Here is a 27,512-nt window from a genome sequence, read left to right as displayed (position 1 = left end):
GGCAACTTACGACTCATAAGTTTCACAGTCAGTGTATCATTCTCTAATTTTAATATTGAAAATGCTGTCCCAAGTGCATAATACTATCTCATTCATTCCCAGGTTTATTTGGTAAATAATGATTAATAATTGAACATGTGCTGGATAGTGGTGGAAGTATTTAATAAGACAGATGGTATCTTTGAGGATCTCAGTTAAGTGAGAAAGACAGATGCAAAAACTTACTCGTAAGACAAATATAAAGTGCTCTCCAAGAGAGGTACATAGATGAGATGATTTTTGAGATAATTTTTTTAACTTCAAAACAAGTCTGAAACTTCTGACTGAAGGCTTAAAAGTCACTAAAATCCATACTTTATAACTTCTCTATTTTTGCTCATCCCAAATTCTACAAATGTACACACAGCATTTGCAGAGAAGAAACCAATTCTGAGTCCACATTGGAACCACTTCTTTGACTTGCTTTTCGTTGCTTTTGTTATTATAATCATACAGAATGGACTGCCTCAGAGAATCCTGCCCCTCTGCCTAACTGTTAAAGTGCTTTGGGTTCAGAACCCTGTCCACCTGTAGGCGGCAGGAAAGAAGAAATTAACACATCCCCTGCAGGAGGCTTGCCACTGTAGGAGATGTTTACAAGATTAATGGCCTTTTTTATTTTGCTTCCTTGTCTCCCCCCCCCCCCCCCCCCCCCCCCCCCCCCCCCCCCCCCCGTCTCTGTTCTATAAAAATCTGGCATCCAGACCTCAATAAGATGGTTATTTTGAGGCACTAGTCTGCCATCTTCTGGGTCAGCTGGCTCCCTGATTAATGTCTCTTCCTTGCCTCAACCCCTCAGATTCATTGGCCTTTCGTGTGGCGAGCAGAGAGAGCTTGGACTCAATAACAATATCACATACCTTTTAAAAAGTCTGATTAAACCCCAAATGATTCTTGTCTCACCTTTACAAATTTTTCATCTTCTATGACTGCCATTTTCTTTTTCTGCTTACTATATTCTTGTCTTCTCTCCAAAACACTCATAATTTTTTCATCAGTTAAGTTCTTCCTAAACTCACAGAACTGAGGCCAAAATTTAAACAGAACTCCAAAAATTGTCATCTGTATAAAAAACAAAGTATGTCTCAGATTACAATTTTATACAAATGTACCAATTTTAACTCTAATTCACCATAATAATGGATTAACTATTCTATCTTTAATATACAGCATGTTTCCTCCAACTTATTGTCTCCAGACATCTTGGTATAGTTTAGCTTGGCACATGCTTATCATCAATGTTTTTTTACTACCAACGAGAAGTCTTTCTTTTAAAAAAACATACACTTAAATACAGTTAAAAGTCACTTTATACTTTATGTTTCCCTAACCAATTGATTGTATTAATAAAGAATCCATTAGGTCTTTTTAAATAAGAAATATATGTTTTCTTTTAAAACTTATACCAGTAGATCTGCCACACACTCGGCTGTTTTATGCAAGTATTCCAAATATTCAGTTCATCAAGGGGGACTCCTCTCCACCCCCCCTTTCCCTTCTTTTAGAGAAAGGAAATACCATTTTGCCTCTGGAAAAGCTCTTAAACAAAGCTGCAGATCTAAGAATAAATCTTGAGTAACTTTTAAATGATACAATCTCTCTTTTATGTGAGAGCAAGAAAAGTAACATTTAAAAAGCAGAGTGGTATCCTGGACAAATGCTTTCTATGAGGATACTCTACATTAAGTGATTAATTGTGATATTTATAGAGATAAGAATTGTTGCTCAAATTTTCATGCCAAGTTTTTCCATTAGTTCCAGAGGCATACGTTACTTCCAAGAAGGTAGGACTTGCCACATCAGATCAAGTCCAACATCTTGTTGCTGGGAATGGACTTTACCTAATGCCCTGGAGAAAAATGAACCATCCCATTAGGCTCTAAGCCAACTTTTCAGCAGGAAAGTGGAGTTTTTAGAAAGTAAATGCTGCAGTGATCAACAGAGTCCTGAACATCATGATACATTTCATCACTCCTTTCTGTACATGAATATCATTAGTAATTCTATAATTATTTACTCCCTTTACGATACCATCTTGTCACTGAATTCTATAGCCTCTTGGGATTGTGAACACAAAAGCTAAAGATACTTTATTTGACGAAGTGTAGGCTTTAAAAAAGTTTTCATTTCCATTTATCTACCATGGATTTTGGGGCTTTCCAGGTAGCATTAATGGTAAAGAACCCTCCTGCTAAAACAGGAGACATAAGAGCCTCAGGTTCGATCCCTGGGTCTGGAAGATCCCCTAGAAGAGGAAATGGCAATCCATTCCAGTATTCTTGCCTGGAGAATTCCTTGGCAGGCTACGGTCCACAGGGTCACAAAGAATCGGATATGACTGAAGCAACATAGCATGCACGCCATGCTTTAAGTAATCCCCTGCTCCAATGTTAAAGGATCACGGTAGTTTTTATATGAATTTCTTAAACTTAAACATTCCTCTTCCACCTCCATTTGCCAACTATTGACCCTACTTCTCAGTTCTCTCTCCAAAACCTGAGTCATTTCCAGCTCTCAAATGTATTTGTCACCTAGAAGGCTTCCCAGTAAAAGTTACCCTATTAGGGCACAATATTTCAAGGCAGACATAAAATCTCTCTATTTCTGGGAATCCCTTGGAAGTTCAGTGGTTAGGGGTCCACACTTCCAGTGCAGGGGGTATGGGTTTGATCCCTGGTCGGGAAACTAAGATCCTGTGTGCAGAACAGGGTGGCTGAAAAACAAATGCTCTATTTCTAAAAGTTGCAGTTAATAACATTCATGTTATTCATGAAAATTGCCCTGTACCTCCAGAACCTTAAAAGACAACCAGACTGTTAGAAAATTTTTTAATAAATATGGAGCTATTTCCCACATTGCCAGTGGATGGGCAATGGCTGCAGCATGAGTGAAGAGTGTCAGTGAAAATATGGCTGAGTGACAAAAACTTCTAAGCTATTAGGAATGCAGGTGGGGGAAAGGCAGATGTTACAAGTGAAAGCAATACTAAAAGAGGCAACAGCTTTTATTTACTCTTCAGTCCTTTTACGCAACGTTGCTCTATTGCCAATTTGAGCTATTTCTCTCATGTTTGATCTCACATCATTCATTCATGTTTTCAAAAATGATAGTGTCTATTCTGTGCTAGGTATGCAGGCCACAGCAGCAAATAAGAAACAGTCCCTATTCTCAAAGACCTTACAGTCCAGTGGGAAAGTCAAGCATGAGAACAGCTATTTTCAAATTTGTATGATAAGTGTTCCAACAGGGACAAACACAGGATATCACAGAAGCATAAAGGAGAGAAGATGAGACTGTGAAAAGCTCTGGAGGGAAGAAAGTAAGGCTTCTCTGCTGCTGCTGCTGCTAAGTCTCGTCAATCATGTCCAACTCTTAGTGACCCCATGGACTGTAGCCTACCAGGCTCCTCTGTCCACGGGATTCTCCTGGCAAGAGTACTGGAGTGGGTTGCCATTGCCCTCTCCGGTGAAATGCCTGCTGTTGCTACTGCTAAGTCACTTCAGTCGTGTTTGACTCTGTGCAACCCCATAGACGGCAGCCCATCAAGCTTCCCCATCCCTGGGATTCTCCAGGCAAGAACACTGGAGTGGGTTGCCATTTCCTTCTCCAGTGCGTCAAAGTGAAAAGTGAAAGTGAAGTCGGTCAATCATGTCCCACCCTTAGCGACCCCATGGACTGCAGCCTACTGGGCTCCGTCATCCATGGGATTTTCCAGGCAAGAGTACTGGAGTGGGGTACTATTGCCTTTCTATGGAAGTACAAGTATTTCAGTGGGCCTTCCCTGGTGGTCCGTGATTAAGACACCACACTTCCACTGTAGGGGGCATAATTTGATCCCTGACTGGGGAACTAAGATCCTGAATGCTGTGTGGCCAAAATAAAGCAAAAAAATAAAATAAAATAAAATCAATGCAGGGATGCAAGTTCAATCCCTGGTCAGGGAATGAAGATCCCACATGCTGTGCAGCCAAAATAAACAAACAAATAAAAGTAAAAAATCTAATATTTCAGTAAGACAGAGATAGATGGCAGTGAGTGGAAAGGTATCTGCTTAAAGAGATATCGATGAAGGAATATGGTCTCCAGTCTGAGGACAATGGGAGTAGTTGAAATTGAGAGCAGAGAAGTGACATGATCAAGTACACATTTTGAAAAAGATGGCTCCATTGCAGTAAGTTAAATGGTTTCGAGAGAGTCTAGGGGCAGGGAATTTTGGTAATCAATGTGAGACACTGCAGGCATAAACTGAGGTAGTGGCATGGAGTTGGAGAAAAGTAGATAGAGTAACAGATAAGGAGACAAATGGATACATGTTAGTGACTGAAGATCACCGAAGGTCAGGGAACAAAGGAGAGAGAAGACATGAAGGTGCAACCAGATCTCTGGCTTGCACACCTGGGTAGGAGGTATGTCCTTCTCTGAGCTTCCTTAGGGAACACGGAAACAATAGACCTGGTGAGGTGAGGCCCCTAAATATTCTCTTGTTCTCTGATACCCTAAAGATTATATTTAAGATATATCTGGGACTTTGTTTTGGGAAATGAGACAGAGGCATAAACTAAAGGACTCCAGTAAAGTTCCCTGGCTGCACTCCCTGGACAGTGTGGCAGAACCAACCAACATAAGCAGCTCAAGACGCTCACCGTCAGCCTCGAGGCTGTGATCTGGATGGGCAAGCCTTGGCCTGGCCATCAAGAGACCGGGCTAGGCTAAGTGATCTTCTCATTAACAGATGCTACAATTCTGACACCATGTTTTCTGTTTCTCCCTAGCAGATCACCAATCATTTGTCTATATTTTTCCCTATTTTAATGCATAATTTGGATGGTGAGTCTGCTTTCGGTTCCTTTTAGGACTTAGAACACAGCTGGCTTGCAAATGAAAATGTTAAGGAATAATGGTCTTTTTCCATGCTCAAGGGCATTCATACCCTAAATCTCTGTTTCATATCACTTAAATCATGACAGGGCCTTCCCTATTACCCCTATTATAATTTATTTTTCTTAATCATTTTTCAGGAACAACATCACTAAAAGGCTTTTCAAAATGCAAATAAACTATGTTCAGCAAATCACTGTTTTCTATTATTTATCTTAAAGAGAAGTAACTTGAGCAGGTTAACAGGCATGATTTTCCTTTCATGAGCTTGTGTACTTTATGTTGGTTGGGTACTTAAATCTCCTCTCACTTACTTTATGAGCTATGTGAATATTCCAACTTTTAAAAATACACAAATCTTGGGACACACATAATTTACACATTTCTTGTGGTAGCAGATATTTTAAAAGGAAATATGAATGGTGGGAAAGGAAGGAGAAATTAGTTGGGGATTTATAAATTAGAAATAAAATGATAACCATGCAAAGTCAAAGTATATAGAATTTTAAAAATTTACTTGCTGTATATTACCATCAGCAAAATAGCAAGTTACTAGTTTCTATGTTATGTGGCATTGGCAACATTTTTCTAATTAAATAGAATAAATCCCAGGATTAGGAGGATTCAAACCTTGCCAAATATGAATAATACAAAAACTTTAAAAGAATATCTAGACTACTAATCTATTTTAAAGTATGCTTACTACATGCCCTGATTTCTTACCTGTGCCTCTCTGAATACATATGGTCCCAACTCCTTCCTGTGTTCAATAATCTTCTGGGCTTGCTCTACTGGAATGTCAATTTGTAAAGCTGGGGGGATGCTGGAATTAATAAAGCAGTTGATAATAGTCATAATCTTCTTGTATATGATAGACTCATCACAATGAGAATGGCACAAGTCCTAAACAAGGAGGAAAGATAGATCAATACGTGATTAATGCATTAATAGAACACTTTATAAGTGAAGTGAAGTCGCTCGGTCGTGTCCGACTCTATGCATTAATAGAACACTTTACAGAATACATCAATATGTCTTTAAGTTAATATAATTGTAACTTCAGGTCAAGAGAGTACTGGGACATGTCAAGACTATCTTAAAAATCAGAGATTTCATTTTTCTTGGATTTGAAGAACCTAAGACTGTTTTTCTTTTTTGCTCCTAGCCTGTGTCTTCATGTCTTTGTGCGTCATGTTCATTGACTCATTCGGTCAATCTTTGCCTTTTAAAGGAACCTAAGACTTTGACACATATACCTTAAGTAAACACAGATTTCATTTTAATCCTGGTTGCTTCTTCTCCTGGCAAAGAAGCAGCTTTAGTGTCTGCTTTGACTCATTTAACAAATTCATATTAAGTACCTGCAATATGCCAGACCTTGAGGTGAGCCCCAAGACACAGTACCTGTCCTTTAAAGGCTCAATATCTACAGGATGAGAAGCACGAAAACACATGATTCCAATCTGAGATAGCTAAGTAAGTGGCACAATGGAGAACAAGCACCTAACTCAAGTTACAAGTGGATGCAAAAGCTTTTTCCACCATAACTGCTTCTATGCCAAGGTGATTTAGACTCAAAAATGCTAGCATATTAATGGGAATGCTGTATTTAATAGGTGTATTATTATGTATCTCAGTATCTATATTTTTTCAGATAACCTATTACATTATCATCTTTATAGCTAAAGAATTTAAATATAGTAATGATATACGTAATGATAAAAGACCCAGTTTTATGTCAGAGATGTAAGGCTATCACTTTTTAAGACAAAGAGGGTAGCTGAGCTTGAATTATGACGTTTCTTTGCTAAAGATATTGTTCTCTAAATCACTAGAAAACACAAAAGTTTGGAAACTTGTAATTCTAGGCCAGAAATTAGCCAGCATTTATTAAGTGCTCACTGTATGACAGGCATTATAATAACGGTCTTAAGGACAGTTAAAGAAAATTTCTGGTGTTTGCCATATAAAACATTACATAAACAAGTTATAAGTTTGGCATAAATTATATGTGAAAAATCTTGATATAAATGTTACACTGAGACAACAGTTAGCATTTTTATGCAATTTAGTATTCCCTCAGAAAATGCCTATTTATAACACATGCTTGCTATGTTACCCCAAATTAAATTTTTTGCTGTTACTAGTGAAATTATCATATATTTGGTGAGCTGAGTTAATTATTATTTTTTAAATTAATTTGTATTGGAGTATAGTTGCTTTACAATGATCCTGGTTTTTTATTATTATGGAAATATAAGGATTGTGAAATAAAAACAAATTTGTGAAATTATACAATGTTAATTTTGAGAGTGTAGAGTCAGAATTTAGACAGAATCCAACCTGGTATTTTTTCTGGTTTTTATGCCCTACTCTACCATTAGCTGAGTTCACTTTTACTTATTGTTAAGGTCTCAGTTTAAGCACACAGTCGACCCTTGAACACGGGCCGGGGGTGGCGGGTGGTTAGGGCACCAACCCCGCCCTTGCAATTGAAAATCCACACATAACTTTACAGTTGGCCATCTGTATCTGTGTTTCCACACCTGTGGATTCAAACAACAGTGGACTGTGAAGTACTGTAGTCTGAATTTGTTGAAAAAAACTCAGATATTAAGTGGACCTCGCAGTTCAAACCCTTGCTGTTCATGGGTCAACTGTACTATCCTCTAATAAACGTTCCGTGTCTGCCTCGGTCTAGGTGGTGGCCAGCTCAGGGACTTCACTGCACCCGTGCGTCTCCCAGCCGTTGCACTGCTCACACTCGCTTAACCACCTGCTCCGTCACTTGTCTGTCCCTCCTCTAACACTGCAAGCCCTGAGAGGAAAGGCTTGATCACAGGTTTTAGCCTGGCCCTTGGTAGATGCTCAGCAAGTGTTTGCTGGATGTATATATCCTTCCAGTCTTTTCTCTTTGGGGATATACACACACACACACACACACTTTATATTAAATCATACTGCTTTCTAGTAGCTAGGTTTTAAAAAATCAGTAAGATGAAGATATTTTTCCCATCACTGATTAATCTTCCAACAGCAAATTTGTAATGCCTTCAGAGTATTCTCATGCATAGATGTATTGTAATTAAAGTAAGCAATGTCCTGCTGTTCAACATCATAGTTCTTTCCAGCTTTTCACAATTCAGAACTATCTCTGATTAAGATCATAGGAGCCACCCCTTTGCATATTATTACAATCGTCCCTGGGAGGGAGTATAACTTAGTGGTTAAGGCCACAAGCTTTAGCAATAGAATGTCTTGGCTCAAATTCCAGCTCTACTACTTAGTTAGCTGTATGAGGCGCAGAAGTTTAACTTTTCTGTGCCTTAGTTTCTTCATCTGTAGAATGGTGAGAATTAACAGCTTTGACCTAGGATTCTTATAAAGGATAAGGTAGTTATCACATGAAAAGCATTAAGATAATCTCTGACAGACATAAACACTTAGTATGAGTAAGCCATATAAAAATGAGCTCAGTTAAGACTTGCTAGGTTTCTTTCTGGCAAACTTCCTCAAGACCTAATTCAAGTATCATCACTTCTTTTTTTGAAAAATTTTTCTTGGGAGTAGAGTTGATTTACAATGTTATGTTAGTTTCAGGAGTACAGCAAAGTGAATCAGTTATACATATACATATAACCACTTCTTTTTAAAGATTCTTTTCCTACATAAATCGTTACAGAGGACTGAGTAGAGTTCTCTGTAAGAATCACCACTTCTGCTGAGACCTCCCTGACCTACCACCACCCCTGAATCATCCCCTCCACTGTATCAAAATTATAACCAGTTAGAATATGGATTATAATCAACGTTATTTCATCATATTTTGTTTTCATGGATGATTCCCCTCCTCGAGGGAAGACAATATATTATATCCATTTTTTAAATTTCTGCAATCTAGCATTTAGTAAATACTTACTGAATAAACACATTCACTTCAATAGCATGATTTTTAATAACTATATAGGATTACATGTCCCCCATTCTACACCACAGAAAAGATATTTAAATGAAGACCAAGGGCAGCTTTGGAGGAGTGACAGTCACAAAGGGTTGACTATGTATGAGTCTCTGTTTTTTTTTTAAATGCTTATTTTGCACAGCTTATCTCCTTACCATTTGTCGTAACAGGGTTGGACCTACTCGTATTCATTTTAGCTTAAAGACCATAATAATTTCCTGTTCTGGAAAACAGAATCTACCCCCTTTTTAATTTTCAAAAAAATTATTTTAATATTATTTATCTTGTGATAGATTTTGAAAGAACTTATATCTCAAAATACTTTTTTTTTTTCCCCTTGGAGAAATTTTTGTGTTGAGAAAGGTACAAAAACTGTGGATAACAGAAAAGAGTAGAAAACAGTTTCATGGAATGCTGGAGAAAGTCTGAAAGCAAAATGGTATTGAGCAACTACTAACTATATAGAATAAACATGATGCAGAGTATTAGTGTCGCATAATCCCTGCCTGGAGAAGGGAATAGCAACCCACTCCAGTATTCTTGCCTGGAGAATCCCACGGCCAGAGCAGCCTGGTGGGCTACAGTCCACAGGGTTGCACAGAATCAGACACAACTAAAGCGACTTACCACACACTGCAATCCGTGCTTAGATCATAGTTCAACGGAAAGCCTTATTGTCTTGAATTCCAGTTTTATTTTTACTCCCTACTTTTATAAAAATGGGATTAAACAGGCTGATGGCAAGGTAATGAGCCTGCTTACCTTGGGAGCAGGGATGTCTACTCTTATGTTTTTCGAGACAACATTCCCGTTTTCAAATCTAGGTTATATAACCTAGAGAGTCCTTTCCTTCTCTTCAATGCAGAGATTCCATCAAATAATTAAGCCTGATAATAAACTGCTTTGATAGCTAACAGCTTGCTCTTTCACTTATTTTGTTAAGAATTTGGCCATTCTGATAGAGAAGCCTCTTTCATTTCTGATGGTTTATTTCTCTGTAATCCATTATCTTTGAACACTATTGCTGCAAATATGGTTAGGAGGAATTTTTGTAAAGAAGCCTTGGTTAAAGTGCTGAATATGAGTATCTTCAGGAAAAAAATGTACATTTATAGATAAGTAATATGCAAAAACATAGTTAAAACTTTTCAGGAAGATTCTCATTAGAATATAATATATGTGAAACCCTGAAAAATCTAATACCATCATTTCAAGGCTAACTCTTACTCTTCACTATACAATAATAAATATATCTAATACAGACAATAAATACCTCAGTATTTACATATTGAGACGTTACTTTGCCAACAAAGGTCCATCTAGTCAAAGCTATGGTTTTTCCTGTGGTCATGTATGGATGTGAGAGTTGGACTGTGAAGAAGGCTGAGTGCCAAAGAATTGATGCTTTTGAACTGTGGTGTTGGAGAAGACTCTTGAGAGTCCCTTGGACTGCAAGGAGATCCAACCAGTCCATTCTGAAGGAGATCAGCCCTGGGATTTCTTTGGAGGGAATGATGCTGAAGCTGAAACTCCAGTACTTTGCCCACCTCATGTGAAGAGTTGACTCATTGGAAAAGACTCTGATGCTGGGAGGGATTGGGGGCAGGAGGAGAAGGGGACAACAGAGGATGAGATGGCTGGATGGCATCACTGACTCAATGGACGTGAGTCTGGGTGAACTCCGGGAGTTGGTGATGGACAGGGAGGCCTGGCGTGCTGCGATTCATGGGGTCGCAAAGAGTCGGATACGACTGAACTGAACTGAACTAACTGATGAAGACATCAAGTCAGGATACAAATCTTGTCCATATAGTTAGGAATCTGATATGTTAATGCACTTCCTCCTTTAAAAGAGGTGGTTTTCTCCAGCTTCTAATACAATACCTTATATTTTTGTACTTCTTGCCAAAAGAGCACCCCATTTTCCAATAAATCTCCTTTTAGAGCCACAAAGCGTTGAAATTGTCTTGCAGTAACTGGATTCAATAAAGCTTTACGGAAAGCAATAATTTCACAAGACGAAGATATCCACTTACTCTCCACAGGCTGTCCAAATCAGAGAATACATAAAATTAGCTGTGTTCTAAAAATTAATAATAAAATCATTTATTAGGCTAAAAATTACCAACTTCTATCTCCTTTGTTTTGGGCTTTTGAAATTTATAGCATGGATAAAGAGAATTTGGCAAATTCCCCTCTCTTTTCTTCTCCCTTTTGTCTCCTTTATATTTTTATGGCATCATTTTTTTAAGAGATGGGGAGAAAATGAAATGATTGGATGACTTAGAACATATGATTATATTACAGAGGACTGAGAATGTTAATAATCATTAGAGTTTGAGAGATGGTGAAAAACTACATTTGGGTATATAGTATGAATTCTGTGCTTAAACACAACAAAGTAATCACGATGTTATGATTATATATTATTTTATAATTATGTATACTAGATGTTATATATTAATATATAATTTTCCTGACTTTCAAAAAGTAAAAGCAGTTTAACATTTAAGATATTTTTTAAAAAATTGTAGGAAAAATTACCAATTAATCCTATTATAATTTAAATAGGAAATTTACTGTGGAGCTTCACTATAATTCTATCCTAGAAAGATAATGGGGGTTTTTTGTCTTTGTTTTTGGCTTTGGATTCTGGCTGTGGGCTTGTGGGATCTTAGTTTCCTAACTAGGGATCGAACCTGGGGCAGAGCCATGAAAGCCCTGAGTCCTCACCACTGGACTACCAGGGAATTCCCAAAAGACCAAGTTTTTAGGTGGGGCATCTTTATATTATTTTAATAATAAATTACTATTAATAATTAATAACAAGAAGAAATGAAACTATTAATGCATATTTTTGATGATAAACTTTCTCTGACCCAGGATTCACTTTACACAACAGAAAAGACATACTATTTTACTATAAAGGCATTACTTTTATAAAGGCATTACTTATTTTATATCTTCTCAGTTTTGAAGTATATGATGTCTGCTTTTCTTGATATACTTTTCTTTCTTTACTTCCTTCTGGCTGTGCTGGGTCTTAGTTGCTGTGAGCGGGGCTCCTCTCCAGTTACGGTGCGATGGCGTCTCACTGCAGTGGTTTCTCTTGTGGAGCATGGGCTCTAGGGTGTGCAGGCTCAGCAGTCCTGGCACAGGGGTTAGTCGCCCACAACATGTGTAATCTCTCCGGACCAGGGATCAAACCTGAGTCCTCTGTGTTGGCAGGTGGATACTTAACTGCTAGACTACCAGGGAACTCCTATTATGTCTACTTTTTTTACCTTGACCATTTTAGGTCACATATTCACCCCCTCTTTAGCCTCTCAGATTAAAAAACATAATAGGTTTTATTCAATTTACTGAATAGATTTTTTTACATTTGATAAATTTATTGAAGTTCCCAAAATCTGAGGTTAGCCTACAACCATGCCAGGAAGCATCATTCTAAAGGCAATTTTTTGGATGAACTTAGGAATTATAGTAAAATCAATGACAAATATCCATTATACATAATAAATATCCGTTACTGACAATGCGTAAGCTAAGTTTCTTGAAACAAATCATATGTGACCAACGATAAAAGTGTTTAAGAGAGCTATGTAAAAAGTCTATGGGAACACAAAGGAAGGAGTAACTAATTTTGCCTGGGGGAGTAGGGGCTTTACAGAGAAAGACTTTGAGGGTGACTGCTGAGGTGGAAACTGCAAAGTGAACGCAGCTCCAAGCAGTCGAGATGAATGGTGGTGCCTTCATCGCAGATAAAGTGAATAGATGTCTATCACAATTTTAGTGAGCCACATGTGGAGTTTCAAGGACAAAAAGTTAAGACCCTTACCAGATGGTCCATATTAAAATTATAGCCCTATAAATAGGAACAACTATGTATTAGACTGGGATGTTTATTTAAAACCCACTCAACAAATAATGTTTTAAGACCTGCTTCTTAAGATACTAAAACTTAGTAATTTAACTAAAACCCATAATTTAACTAAACAGAAAATAACATAATATATAATGCACAATAATATGAAATATAAGCCCATTCTATTTAGCATTTTGAAAAATATATAAAAGGGACAAATATAAGACTATTTCCTTTTGAGAAGAAAACACAGAAAAAAAACATCCTAACTGATACATATACTCCTCTAGTAGTCTAACAGATTTTATCTTTGCTAGATTGTAGAAGGTCACCTGGGTCTAGTTTGACATTTTATCAAGACCTACAGAAGGATGAATACAAATAAATTTGTAGGCTCAAAAAGAAGACTGTGTTTATCATTCTTGTTAAGAAGAAAAATAGGCAATTTCTAAGAAGGTATCATATTATAGTGGTTTAAATAATCACCAAAATGACAGTTATCTTAATTCTTTTAAAGTTAAAATGTACTTCTAAATGAAGAGGATAATGTAAGATAATTTAAGTTACTGATTCCGCTGCATACTCCTCATTCTTTTTGTGTAATCTACTCCCAGTAATAAATAAGCTACCACATGCTGGAAAAACAGCCTGTCTCAATAAATCCATCACAAGCAAAATAACTAAAAATATATATTTAAAATCCAATCACACACTTCCAGAGTTGAGCAGGTCAAGGAAATCTTTAAGGGCTCTAGTAGAATTACACTTTACCTGAGAGTCCTTCAGCCAGTTAAGAATAGTGTCAGCATCTGCTGGTTTAGAAAGCATTATCTACAATGAAGATCTTTGTATAGGAAGGGGAAGAAAAATACTTTGACAGTTGGAACTTAAAAAAGGAAGAATATAACAAATACTACTTGCCTTCCAGACTCCAATTTTCCTTTCACGCTTTTGTAGTAAAAGCTCTTCAGCTATGTCTTTTATCTGTACCTAGAAGCAAAACCACTGATTTTATCCAGTTATTCAGAATGTCCAGTGTTGAAGTCACTGATTCAACAGCTTTAAAAAATGCAGTAAAGGTCAGTGTGGGGGACTTCTCTGGTGGGTGGTCCAATGGTTAAGAATCCGCCTTTGAATGCAGGGGACATGGGTTTGGTCCTTGGTTGGGGAACTAGGATCCCACATGCCATGGGGCAATTAACCCTGCATGCTACTGTAACTACCGAGCCCATACTACAACAAAAGATTCTGCATGGCACAACCAAGACCTGATGCAATCAAAAATATTTGTTTTTAAAGGTCAGTGTGGATGAGAGAGAAAACAGGACAAAGAGGATTAAGACTTAGAAATGGAAGCCCTGCCCAGGTCCTTGGGCAAGTCACTCAAATTCTCTGAAGTTTCCTCATCTGCAAAATGGAGATAATGATACCTGAGTGTACTGCCCCAAAGGTAGACAACTTTGAGTCACATGGAAACTGAAGCTGGAAAGATAATTAAGACTTCCCAGATTTTTGTGCTATTCTCCAGCCACAACTAATGGATAGCTGGTGAGAATCTGGGGCTCTGTGATGACTGGGAGGGACGGGATGGCAGGAGGGGAGGGAGGCTAGGAAGGGAGGGCAGGTATGTATAATTCTGGCTGATCTGTGTTGTTGTATGGCAAAAACCAACACAACACTGTAAAAATTGTAATAGAAAGAATCAGGCTGGACTAAAAAAAAAAAAAAGTACAAAAGTTACTCAATACAGGGAGGGAACACAGTAGACAATTCTTAAGGTTATTGCCTGTTCACAGTATTTTCCATTTGGGGGAACCACCCTTGCCAAGTCTGTGCTCGGCAACTCTCCTCAATAGCAGGTAGATCCAGGAGCTGACATAGAAAGACAGGGACTGGAATCACTGCTGCTGAGTCTCTTGGTAGCTACATGGTGGAGAAAAGATGTGAGAAGTCTTTTTGCTGAGTTCCCAGGGCTGTCCTGGCCCCTGGCCAGCTTTAGAAATAAAGCTTGGGTGTCAACTCTTCCCCTGAGTGTGTGAGATGCTCCAGCATAACTTTATTACAAATTCTTGATCTCCCTTCCCCTTTGTCTTTGCTTAAGGCTGCCAGAATCAGTGTATGCTGTTGGCCACCCAAAGAATTGCTAAATCAGGAAGGAGCTGTAAATTAGAATAAATATTACTGTGATAATCATAGTGAGAAAACATGGTAAACAAGATTAGTAAGCCAAATATCTTTTTACTTGGCTTTGGATAGACAATTAGAGTTTGCTGAAGAAAGGAAATGAGGAAATCTGAATTGTCCCAAAGCTTATTTCCATGAACTTTCTGCTTAAAACAAGTCAGGTCTTCTCCCCCGTACTGTCAGTTCAGTTCAGTGGCTCAGTTATGTCTGACTCTTTGTGACCCCATGAACCGCAGCACATCAGGCCTCCCTGTCCATCACCAACTCCCAGAGTCCACCCAAACCCATGTCCATTGAGTCAGTGATGCCATCCAGCCATCTCATCCTCTGTCGTCCCCTTCTCCTCCTGCCCTCAATCTTTCCCAGCAGCGGGGTCTTTTCAAATGAGTCAGCTCTTCACATCAGGTAGCCAAAGTATTGGAGTTTCAGCTTCAACATCAGTCCTTCCAATGAATACCCAGGACCCATTTCCCTTAAGATGGACTGGCTGGATCTCCTTGCAGTCCATGGGACTCTCAAGAGTCTTCTCCAACACCACAGTTCAAAAGCATCAATTCTTTGGCTCAGCTTTCTTCACAGTCCAACTCTTACATCCATCCATAACCACTGGAAAACCCATAGCCTTGATTAGACTGTAAGTTCCATGTTTCCAGCTGTACTGTGTTTTCCATAACTTAAAGTGCTCAGAAGACTAAGGATCTTTCCAGATAAGTAAGACTCAAAGTGTTTGATAAATTAAATATGGAAGGCAGGTTTTTAACATCCTTCCTGGTCAATACTAATAGCATGTGCTTTGCACACTAAACTCCAGAATTACATGTTCTTTACTCCTTGTATTCATTTTGTAAAGATCAGGTTTGCCTGATTTTGGATGTGATAATGACATCTAAAATTATCAAAGCAATACCTGCTTCTTATAAAACACAAACTAAACGAAGTAAAGCAACAACAACAAAAACCCTACTGTACAAAGTAAAAATCTTTCTCACTCCCCATACCCATTCCCAGGAGGTAGATCCTTTTTTGATCTTTGCTTTTAAACATAAATAGAGATAGAGAGGAGAGAGAAATGCATAGACATGTATAGAGATATAAGCATATATAATGGGATTGTCTTCTATGTTTGATTGCTCTGATCCTGCTTGTTTCACTCAGTAAATAACATGTTTCATCATCAATATTTGTAGAAATCTCATTTTTATAATCTCATTTTATATGGAAATCTGCATAGTTTTCCACAGTATGGAATTATCATTATTCATTTGATTATTCCCATTTGTATACCCTTGTCCATTTATATGAAGACTCAATACTAATATAAAAAATAGCAACTACATTAAGACAATATGTGACTGTTTGCTGTGTGCCAGGCACCATTCTAAGAAACTACACATATATCATTTCCTCTTCATAACAATCTTATGAAGCTATTACTCTTAATAACTCCATTTTTTCCCAAATGAGAAAACTAAGGTTTATAAAACGTAGTATTGTACAATTAATATGTGGCAGTGTAGAGATTAAAACTTGAGAAGTGTGACTCTCAGCTCTTAACCACTATGCCACAGTAGTACAATAGCTGAGTCAACAGGTACGCACATTTAATGTTTTGAGAGGTGCTGTCAGTTGCTATCCCAAGTTTATATTAACTTATATACCTTTATCTTTTGACGCGCCGCAAACTGTTCACTTGCAAGAAACAACGGCAACCAAACATTTTCTAGTCTATTTAGGACATGCTTCTGAATTTCGATTAGAACAGCTGCATCAAGTTGCTCATGGAGAATCTTTCCCCAGCCACCACTTAAATTCATTATCTAAGAAAGAAAAAATGAAACAAACTTCTGTATAAGCAAAGAAATACTAATGGTCATTAATTTATTCATTCACCCCAAAACCCTATGCCGAGCCCATGATTTTCATTTTCTATAAAATAGCTCCTGGCTTTATTGTGTATAGTAAAGACAGATAACTCCCCTAATATCAAACAGAGAATCGTGGTTTATGTGGTGGTTGTTTTAGAAGTATGATTTTGCTAATTTAGTCTTGTTTCATAGGACACAGGGCTTTGTATCCTGTGTGACAACTGCAAGGCCATTTTTTTTTCTCTATGGCTTCAATTTCCTCAACTGTAAAGTAAGGCCGTTATAGTCTTTTAGTTTTCTAAGTTCTCTTCTAGGTCTAATATTCTATGAAGCTCTGATTCTACTCAAATGGACTTCTTTGAGTAGGCATTTTCTTTTGTTTGAGAAAAATAAGGCATTACTTCATTAAGAGACAAACGACTCAGGTATTATAAATGTGCATATTACCAATAAACACTGGGTTGGAGATAGTGGAATGATGGTGGTAGCAAGGTAGGGCTGTTCCAACAACTTCAAAGAAGAAAACAGAGATGATAGGAAGCAGAAAAAGGCCAGGTTGCACAGACAATAGTCGCTGACATGCATCAGTAGCCCTTTTATAAGACACAATTTCTCTGTAGCCAAAACATCTTCTACAAAATTACTGATTTCAAAAATACTAATGGCCATAAAATTAATAAATTAAAAAATACTAATGGCCATTTCCTACTAGAAATCATTGTGGTTTTTACCTGTTTCTGTGTACATATCACTCAAAATCAGTGAGTTGTTTGCACAGAGGAAGAAAAATTAGACTCATTGGAAAAATTATCTCTTCTTAGCTCTCCTTTTATTAATAAGGTTAAATCCTAGTAATAATATTGTTTTATATAAAAACAAAAAAGAGAAACTCTCTTCACCATCTTTTAATAATATTTATCAAATAGTATAAACAATAATATGTTTTCTGTATAAAAATAAGAAGAAAAGAGAATAAAAGACTACTTTGCTAATCAAACTGCAAACTGGCCACAACTAAAATTAGAACTAGCGTGGTCTATATAAAGCATAAAGTGATACAGGTATCCTTAAGTATAAAATAGGCAAATAAAATGAAAGACAAAGGTGAGGAAGAAGGGTCATTTGGAAAACTCTTCTGTAATAAGCCCAACCATTTGCTATGACAGCAATGGGTGACTTTTTCCACTGCATTTTTAATTCTCAGCAAGTTTTACTATGGAAGGTTCACACAGTAGCATCAGATACCATGAAACCTCATGCAATGCAGCACAAGCCAAATAGAAAACAAACACTTTCCAAGTGTTTATTTCATACTTATGCTTATTGAGATACTCCCAGCCATTTTTGCTAATACATCCCAGATTTGTATCTCAGGGAACCAAAGGCAAGACATTCTTCTTAAGGTTGCTTAATTCTAGAATTTCTTCTCTCACTTACTCCCAAGAACTTTTGTTTATTTTCCCCTCAAAGATCTAGATTTTAAACTTGGTATGCCCTACTTGTAAATACCTCTGAATTTTTCTTTAATTTACTGAATTAATCTGAGATTCATTTTTTTTTTCCCTTAACAAATGTATGCCATTAGGGTTGTGATCCACACAGTCAAAGGCTTTGGCATAGTCAATAAAGCCAGAAGTAGATGTTTTTCTGGAACTCTCTTGCTTTTTCTGTGATCCAACGGATGTTGGCAATTTGATCTCTGGTTCCTCAGCCTTTTCTAAATCCAGCTTGAACATCTGGAAGTTCACGGTTCACATATTGCTGAAGCCTGGCTTGGAGAATTTTGAGCATTACTTTACTAGCGTGTGAGATGAGTGGAACTGGGCAGTAGTTTGAGCACTCTTTGGCATTGCCTTTCTTTGGGATTGGAATGAAAACTGACCTTTTCCAGTCCTGTGGCCACTGCTGAGTTTTCCAAATTTGCTGGCATATTGAGTGCAGCACTTTCACAGCATCATCTTTCAGGATTTGAAATAGTTCGATGGAATTCCATCATCTCCACTAGCTTTGTTCGTAGTGATGCTTTCTAAGGCCCACTTGACTTCACATTCCAGGATGTCTGGCTCTAGATGAGTGATCACAGCATCATGATTATCTGGGTCATGAAGATCTTTTTTGTACAGTTCTTCTGTGTATTCTTGCCACCTCTTCGTAGTATTTTCTGCTTCTGTTAGGTCCATACCATTTCTGTCCTTTATTGTGCACATTTTTGCATGAAATATTCCCTTGGTATCTCTAATTTTCTTAAAGGGATCTCTAGTCTTTCCCATTCTATTGTTTTCTTCTATTTCTTTGCATTGATCACTGAGGAAGGCTTTCTTATCTCTCTTTGCTATTCTTTGGAACTCTGCATTCAAATGGGTATATCTTTCCTTTTCTCCTTTACTTTTTGCTTCTCTTCTTCTCACAGCTATTTGTAAGGCCTCCTCAGACAACCATTTTGCTTTATGGCATTTTTTTCTTGGGAATGATCTTGATCCCTGCCTCCTGTACAGTGTTACAAACCTCTGTCCATAGTTCTTTAGGCACTCTGTCTAACAGATCTAATCCTTTGAATCTATTTCTCACTTCTACTGTAAGGAATTTGATTTAGGTCATACCTGAATGGTCCAGTGGTTTTCCCTACCTTCTTCAATTTAAGTCTGAATTTGGAAATAAGGAGTTCATCATCTGAGCCACAGTCAGTTCCCAGTCTTGTTTTTGCTGACTATATAGAGCTTCTCCGTCTTTGGCTGCAAAGAATATAATCAATCTGACTTCAGTATTGACCATCTGGTGCTGTCCATGTGTAGAGTCTTCTCTTGTGTTGTTGGAAAAGGGTGTTTGCTATGACCAGTGTGTTCTCTTGGCAAAATTCTATTAGCCTTTGCCCTGCTTCATTCTGTACTCCAAGGCCAAATTTGCCTGTTACGACAGGTATTAACTTCCTACTTTTGCATTCCAGTCCCCTATAATGAAAAGAACATCTTTTTTGGGTGTTAGTTCTAGAAGATCTTGTAGGTCTTCATAGAACCATTCAACTTCAGCTTTTTCAGCATTACTGGTTGGGGCATAGACTTGGATTACTGTGATATTGAATGGTTTGCCTTGGAAACGAATAGAGATCATTCTGTGGTTTTTGAGATTGCATCCAAGTACTACATTTTGGACTCCTTTGACTGTGTGGATCACAAAAGACTGTGGAAAATTCTGAAAGAGATGGGAATACCAGACCCCCTGACCTGCCTCTTGAGAAATCTGTATGCAGGTCAAGAAGCAACAGTTAGAACTGGGCATGGAATAACAGACTGATTCCAAAGTGGGAAAGGAGTACATCAAGCCTGTATATCATCACCCTGCTTATTTAACTTATATGCAGAATACATCATGAGAAACCCTGGGCTGGATGAAGCACAAGCTGGAATCAAGATTGCCAGAAGAAATATCAATAACTTCAGATATGCAGATGACACCACCCTTATGGCAGAAAGTGAAGAGGAACTAAAAAGCCTCTTGATGAAAGTGAAAGAGGAGAGTGAAAAAGTTGGCTTAAAGCTCAACATTCAGAAAACGAAGATCATGGCATCTGGTCCCATCACTTCATGGCAAATAGATGGGGAAACAGTGGAAACAGTGGCTGACTTTATTTTGGGGGGCTCCAAAATCACTGCAGATGGTGACTGCAACCATGAAATAAAAAGACACTTGCTACTTGGAAGAAAAGTTATGACCAATCTAGACAGCATATTAAAAAGCAGAGACATTACTTTGCCAACAAAGGTCCGTCTAGTCGAAGCTATGGTTTTTCCAGTAGTCATGTACAGATGTAAGAGTTGGACTATAACGAAAAGCTGAGCGCCGAAGAACTGATGCTTTTAATTGTGGTGTTGGAGAAGACTCTTGAGAGTCTCTTGGACTGCAAGGAGATCCAACCAGTCAATCCTAAAGGAAATCAGTCCTGAATATTCATTGGAAGGACTGATGCTGAAGCTGAAATTCCAATATTTTGGCCACCTTATGTGAAGAACTGACTCATGGGAAAAGACCCTGATGCTGGGAAACATTGAAGGCGTGAGGAAAAGGGGATGACAGTGGATGAGATTTTTGGATACCATCTCCGACTCAATGGACATGAGTTTGAGTAAACTTCGGGAGTTGGTGATAGACAGGGAAGCCTGGAGTACTATAGTCCATGGCATCACAAAGAGTCAGACACAACTGAGCAACTGAACTGAACTGATGCCATTATGATATAGGGCTTCCCTGATAGCTCAGTTGGTAAAGAATCCACCTGCAATGCAGGAGACCCTGGGTTATTCCTGGGTCAGGAAGATCCGCTGGAGAAGGGATAGGCTACCCACTCCAGTATTCTTGGGCTTTCCTGGTGGCTCAGCTGGTAAAGAATCTGCCTGCAATATGGGAGACCTGGGTTGGATCCCTGGGAAGGCAGGATCTTAATTAATTATGAACAATGCATATGGTATGCATTGTTTTAAACTATGAAAATAAAGAAATCAAATGCTATACATTTGATCTAGCAAACTTCTAGTACTAGCAAACTTCAAGTTAAATAAATTATAACACTTAATTTTATATTTCAAAGTCATTAAAATTAAGCCATATCTCATGTATCAATTACATGAACACTCAAACCCATTGCTGAATCCCATTACATTTGTACACTTATTAATAAGTTGTGATTAAGGCCTTATGATTTTGGCTCAACAAAATGGAAAATCTATGTTCCTGGTCAACAGAAATAGTTTTGGAGGACAGTTCAATGGCAAACAGGATTTTTCAAAGATTGATTATGTTTTGAGCAATATCAGTTAAGAGAAGAACAGAAAAGAGGTAGAGATGAGGCTTAACAGCTAATAGTGGCCGTTTTTCTACCCACTGAAAGATGCAAGGATGCAAAGATGCAATTTGTTCACCTTGTTTGCCATTTGTCCTGGCACCTAGACAGTGTCTGGCATTTCACAGGCACCCATATTTGCTGAATGAATGGGTGAGTAGATGAATGATAGTTAATTTTATTCAATAAATCACCTTAATAAATAACAAAGTTTTAATAATATATAATACTTTAGTTTTAAAGTATCTCCCACATTGCAGACATTTGTAGATTATTATGAATACCTAAAAAAAGATATCAGAAGTATCTAACTGATAAGTCATAAAAGCAAAAGAAAAAAGATGACTTTCAGGTTGTTAGCAAAAAGAAATAAATTACTAGTTTTCATACTTAAAATGTAGAAAATACGCTTCCATGTTAATACCTGGTCCTGTTGATACACAGAAGCTGGACTGTTGGGCCCAAAGAAATACTTTTTATTGAGGTATTTGTTTTTTATATATATAGATTTTGCCTCCCTTTGCTTTCGATCTCTGTAAGTTATTCTTCGGAACTGTTCAATGTCTGTCCAGCACATAAGGTCCATGCTAAAATGAAAACAAAGTACAGCCCATCTTATTTCTTTCTTTCAATTCTGTTAAACACCAAACAAGTAATTGATCTGACAGAACTTAGAAAGTGCTGTGTTGAGTAGTTTAACACAACTGATTAGACCATGGAACTAATGAGTACAATACTGTGTCCCGTCCTGGCTAAATATATATATGAATACAAGGAATACTAGGATCAGGAAAGAACCTACCACCATACTGGTAGGGTCTCAGAGTTCTTCCATTAATGATGGACTAGTACTATCAATTTCAAAGATGGAAAAATTCCCACCTATTGCATGTCTATTTGGCAACATGTTAAATTTAGAATAATTATCATCACAAAAAGGGAAAACTATGTATGTGAAATTTGGCTCCCAGGTCTAGCCAGTTTTTCCTAACTTGGGAGAAAATTATTAGAGAAAAATATGATGAATACTTCACTTTATATTAGATAAATGTGTCATAAGGTACCAAGATTCTATGCAGAACTACAATGCTTCATTTGTGTATTAACTAACAAAAGCCACAAAGCAGCACAGTAAATTTTAATAGCTCAGTGAAATACAAAAGAGAAGCTTCTCAGAACTAGTAATCAGAGCACTTGTCTAGAAAAACACAAAAGAAAGAAAAGTCAAAATAGGGAAAAATGACATATACTGGTGTTTTAATTTAGCCAGTGCTAAAAGTATCAACAAATATTGTTTGACCACTCAAAATAACATTCTGGAGGCTGCTATTATCAAAATGCAATTCCAACAAAAAGTTAACCATATACGTTTCAGATAACTATGCTCATTAATTTTTACAGAAATGGGTAAAACCAAGCATCAGATCATTTTTATCATATGTTGAATCAAAACAAGCAGCTTAAAAATAAGTAGCTTAGAAAATTGTTTTAATCGAGAAATTTTAAAATGGTTATGTTTCTCACCTTGAAGAATGAGCCTCAAGAAACTGACGGAAATGTTCAAACTCCAGTTTGTTGTTAAGCAGTTCATTAAAATTAAAATGCCTATATTCTTCAGGAACCATATTCCAGTATTCTGTGTTTTTAGAGACATGAGGAAGTGGTGAAATACCAGTTCCAATTTCAGAAGTAGTGTCCTAGTGAAATAATACTTTCATAAAAATCTCTTAAATACAACAAATTACTTTCCAAAGTTAAAGATAAACAAATAAAATTAATTATCAGGCCAATGGCATTTATCAATTCAATGGTAGAACTGGGTAAAAGAATCTAGAATGTGATTCTAACACATCAAATTCTGTTCTGGTCCTTTCCATTCTATTCCCTTCTTTTCAGGAACATTAGTAAACATTTAGTAAACACTTGCTTATAAAATATTAATCTTACTATTTTTGTTGGTATAGAAGTAGTATGTCTTTTGTAATAAAAAGAAAACAAACCGCATACATAGTACCACCACCCAGAGATAACCACCACATTTCTATGTGTATCCATTTGGTCTTTTTTACACATAACATAATTTATTAAATATGGAAATAGTACTATACAACTATGTGTGGTTTTGTAACTTGGTTCTTTTCCTTAATAATAGATCATGAATATAAAACATTATTTACCTATAAAATTTTTTAAGTTATAGAGTAATACAAGATACTTTAGATGTAATCACCCTCATAGAACAGTCAATTGTAAGTTATTTTTAAGACCTCTGATGCTTCATGAACAGTTTATAAGCCCTTCATGGCAAAAAGCTAGCGAGGCTTATTCTTTAGAAATCCTTCCTATGTAACTTGCTGAATAATTAATTCACTTTCCTACTTGTTTTTTGAAAAACATCAGACCATGAGATAAACTCCTATATTTAAAAAATTTTAATAGGTAGACGTATTATGAATAATATGTTAAAAAAAATTTTAAGATATAACTTTATAATATACTATCTTCATGAATTTTTATGTATCCTTTCCAGATATTAATTAGTGGAATTTCAAATAAAGAATTTCTATATGTATAAGGCAAAATCATGAATATACCTAAAAATAACTTTACTGTCTGTGTAAAAGTTTAAAAGAATAAAGATTTCAGATAGGTAGAAAGTAGAAAGTAAAAAAAATCATCTGAAATCTTGTCACTCAGAGCTAACTATCTTTAACATTTTGATGAACATTTTTCCAAATAGCTCTCTTTGCATATATGTATACAAGTAGAAATGCATGTATAATTTTATATGAATAGGATTACATCAGACCAGTGTTTGTTCCCCACATATTTATATAATAACATGTCCTCGGCATTTTCCATGTTAATAAATATGAACCTAAACTGTCATTTTTATGTAGATACACACATTTAATCTTACGGCCTTATGGATCTATCATGGCTTACTTAGATAATCACAAATTTGTAAATTTATATATCAAAACAACAACCTGACTATCACAGTCAATCCTATGATCTTTTTATTGACTCCGTTAAGCCTTTCCATATTTTTCTTTCTTGTTTTGCTTATTGCTGTCACACAACACTTCCTTTTTCTGTTTGGAAAACTCAAGTTAATTCTTTTTGTAACTTGACAACAAGTAGAGTTGCTGCCATACAGAAAATAGCCAGTAACATCCAAAGGGAATATAACGTGGCTTGAAGACTCTAAGGCAAATGAGTATTCTTGGCTCCCTACACGACTTCATCTGCTTTCTTTTTCTGGCTTGTTGTTAAATAAACGTGTCAGTAAAATGTGATACCTGTCATACGCAGCATGTTAGGCAAAGCAGCAGCAGAAAATGGAACTGCCTGCCCCCTACTTTATCATACATGAGCTCATCAATCAATGATCCCTATTCCCACACACCACCAATACATGCAGTGAAAATCCTCTCCAGGTTAAAATGTTTGTTTTTCTAAGTAGAGAGTTTCTTACCTCAGCTTTCTTGAAAACTGTCTCTTTATGCAAAGCCTGTAGCTTTCTCAAGTATGTGGAATCCAGCTGTCGAGTTTCTTCCACCAGCTCCACCTATAATAAAACAATAACAAAGTTGTAACATCAAAAGAATATGCATTATGAAGAAGTGGGGAAAGAATGCACAATTTGCCAATAACAGTGGGCTAAAAAACAAATACACTTGCCAATAAAGTAAGTTAGTTTGGAGGCAAAAGCAGGAAGACCTACATAGTGAAAAACACTAGTTACAGCAAAGTCAGACTGCAAATGCACGTGATAAAACAAAAGATGCACACATGTCTGGGTAATGATACAATGCATACATGTCTGGGTAATGATACAATGCCACCAAAGACCATTCCTCCTTTCTGGATACCCCGTGTGAAATAACAGACAATGCAAACACATTGGGTGGGTCACATTCCCAGCTTCTATTCATTATAATGGGATAATAGTCATGAAGATTGGAGAAGGCAATGGCAGCCCACTCCAGTACTCTTGCCTGGAAAATCTCATGGACGGAGAAGCCTGGTGGGCTGCAGTCCATGGGGTCGCTAAGAGGCAGACATGACTGAGCGACTTGACATGAAGATAGGCACAGCTAGCTTTAGGGGACCAAATAATCCACAGTAGAAGAAAAAAATGATGGTGATGGGACTCTACTCAATCATGAAATTAAACCTCACAGCAGGACCCAGCCTTCAGCCTGTGTGCTGCACTGCTTTACACCGTCAGGAGAACAAGATCATTTTCCATTTCTCTACTGCCGGCAAGAATCAGTTTGGCTGACGGAGAACTTCCTGTATTTAATATTTAATTTTGGTTAAATCTCCTTGCTCATCCTTTTTGGGAAAGGGTCCACATAATCCAGTCAGCCGAACTTTTACAGAGGTCCTTTGGGCTGAATTTAAGAAGCTTGTAGAATTAAGAGAAATTTACTTTTCCTTTAAAAAAAGAGCATATAATTTGTCCCAGGCATTTCATAAGAATCACGGCTAATGCCGAAACTTCTTGGTGTTAGGGAGTTAGCTATAATTCTAAATTACTTTTGTCATCGTGGGACCATATCTCAGATTCATTTTGCTCTATACCATATACTGTATTTAAATCATGACTGGAGAGAAGTTTTCAAAAATTTCATATGATATCCCAATATTCCTAGTGTAAAACATGCATTTCTGTGGTAGAAAGGATGTGAATGTTAATTTTTCAGGACAAAAAGAAATCAGGAATGAAATTTTCATTATTTTGGTCAATGAATTTAATAAGCCATCGTGTTATATTGGTTATAATTCAATAAGGTAAGGGTACATGCAGTAACTTAATATTAAAAATACCCACAAATGGCTTTCATTTGTGATTCAAATTAATCTTCCACACATCAATAAGAATAGTGAAAATATTCCAAGCACCTAGACTTAAAATCAGCTCTTTTGGAATGAAAAAAGGTGTGCTGGCACTTTTCTCAAATCAAGCAGTCTGACCTGATGAACATCTGAGAGTGCTTTAAGTCACAGAATGTGTTTTCCACAATACATATGGAATGTTTACATTTTCCATGGGTGTAGTATTACTGTAACTCATCCAGAATAAAAATACACAGGCTCCTTCCATTAATCAAAATTATTTAAAGCCGCTGCTGAAGAAATGGCAAGAAATGACAAAACTAGTATATTATCATGCCACATTTTACTGGTTCACAAGAATCCAAAACTCAGATTTTTCTCTGCTGACATATTTGTAGACAGAATTAAAAATGACATCAATTTTCGTCTTTTGTTAGGAGACAACAGGGAAATGGGGAAAAACTAAGTGAATCAATACTTTCCCTGCCCCAAATTTGTGTCTGCCCAAATCTTAACTCTGAGTTCCTGGCCCATGTGAGACCTTTTTCAGCTTTTCTCTCCTGCAAGTTAACAATGTTGCCTATCATCAGTTTTGCAGTAAACCTGAATGGTTTACACACAGCTGATCAGTGCCACGATACCTTTCTGTAAGCAACTTGGTCTGATTTTATCATCTTGTCCAAGGCTCAAGAAGGAGGAGGAGGATATATTCTTCTGCTGCATCAAAAAGGTCTTCAAATGGTGGTTGTATTTTCATATAAATTTCTCTTTTCTTTTCCTGTTGAAGTCCAATGTCAAGAGTGGCTGAAGGAGCAATGTATGTAGCAAAAAGATACTAAGGGAGAAGGGGGAGAAAGGAGAGAATATTGGAAGAAACCATATGGTTAGTGGATTCCTCAGCAAGGGCATTTTACAAAAGGTAAGAGAAGGCAAACTAGCTCAAGTATTTCTTTCTTGAAAGGACGTGTAAAACTACTGAAGACAAAGCAAAGACTTTGCTTTTCATTTTCTTTTCCTATTTCTTTTTTTGGCAACTAGTCA

General features: G+C 37.0%; 1 protein-coding gene across 1 annotated transcript in view; it reads right to left on the bottom strand.

The window, feature by feature from the left end:
• Positions 1-27,306, bottom strand: part of LOC113888734 (regulator of G-protein signaling 22-like) — a gene marked incomplete at its 5' end in the record, with an annotated part of 47,848 nt that extends 20,542 nt beyond the window's left edge. Inside the window, 10 exon segments of the mRNA XM_027535762.1 lie at positions 943-1,101; positions 5,641-5,820; positions 10,763-10,924; positions 13,665-13,733; positions 16,586-16,744; positions 22,051-22,213; positions 23,151-23,323; positions 25,105-25,197; positions 27,113-27,150; positions 27,153-27,306. Of these exon segments, the coding sequence (XP_027391563.1) occupies positions 943-1,101; positions 5,641-5,820; positions 10,763-10,924; positions 13,665-13,733; positions 16,586-16,744; positions 22,051-22,213; positions 23,151-23,323; positions 25,105-25,197; positions 27,113-27,150; positions 27,153-27,306 (1,350 nt within the window).
• Positions 27,307-27,512: the final 206 nt, after the last annotated feature.

The sequence above is a fragment of the Bos indicus x Bos taurus genome, unplaced genomic scaffold (genome assembly GCF_003369695.1).
Source record: "Bos indicus x Bos taurus breed Angus x Brahman F1 hybrid unplaced genomic scaffold, Bos_hybrid_MaternalHap_v2.0 tig00001389_arrow_arrow_obj, whole genome shotgun sequence".
Classification (NCBI taxonomy): Eukaryota; Metazoa; Chordata; class Mammalia; order Artiodactyla; family Bovidae; genus Bos; species Bos indicus x Bos taurus.
Note: the sequence above shows the minus strand (reverse complement) of the source record. Positions and strands in the feature narration are given on the sequence as shown.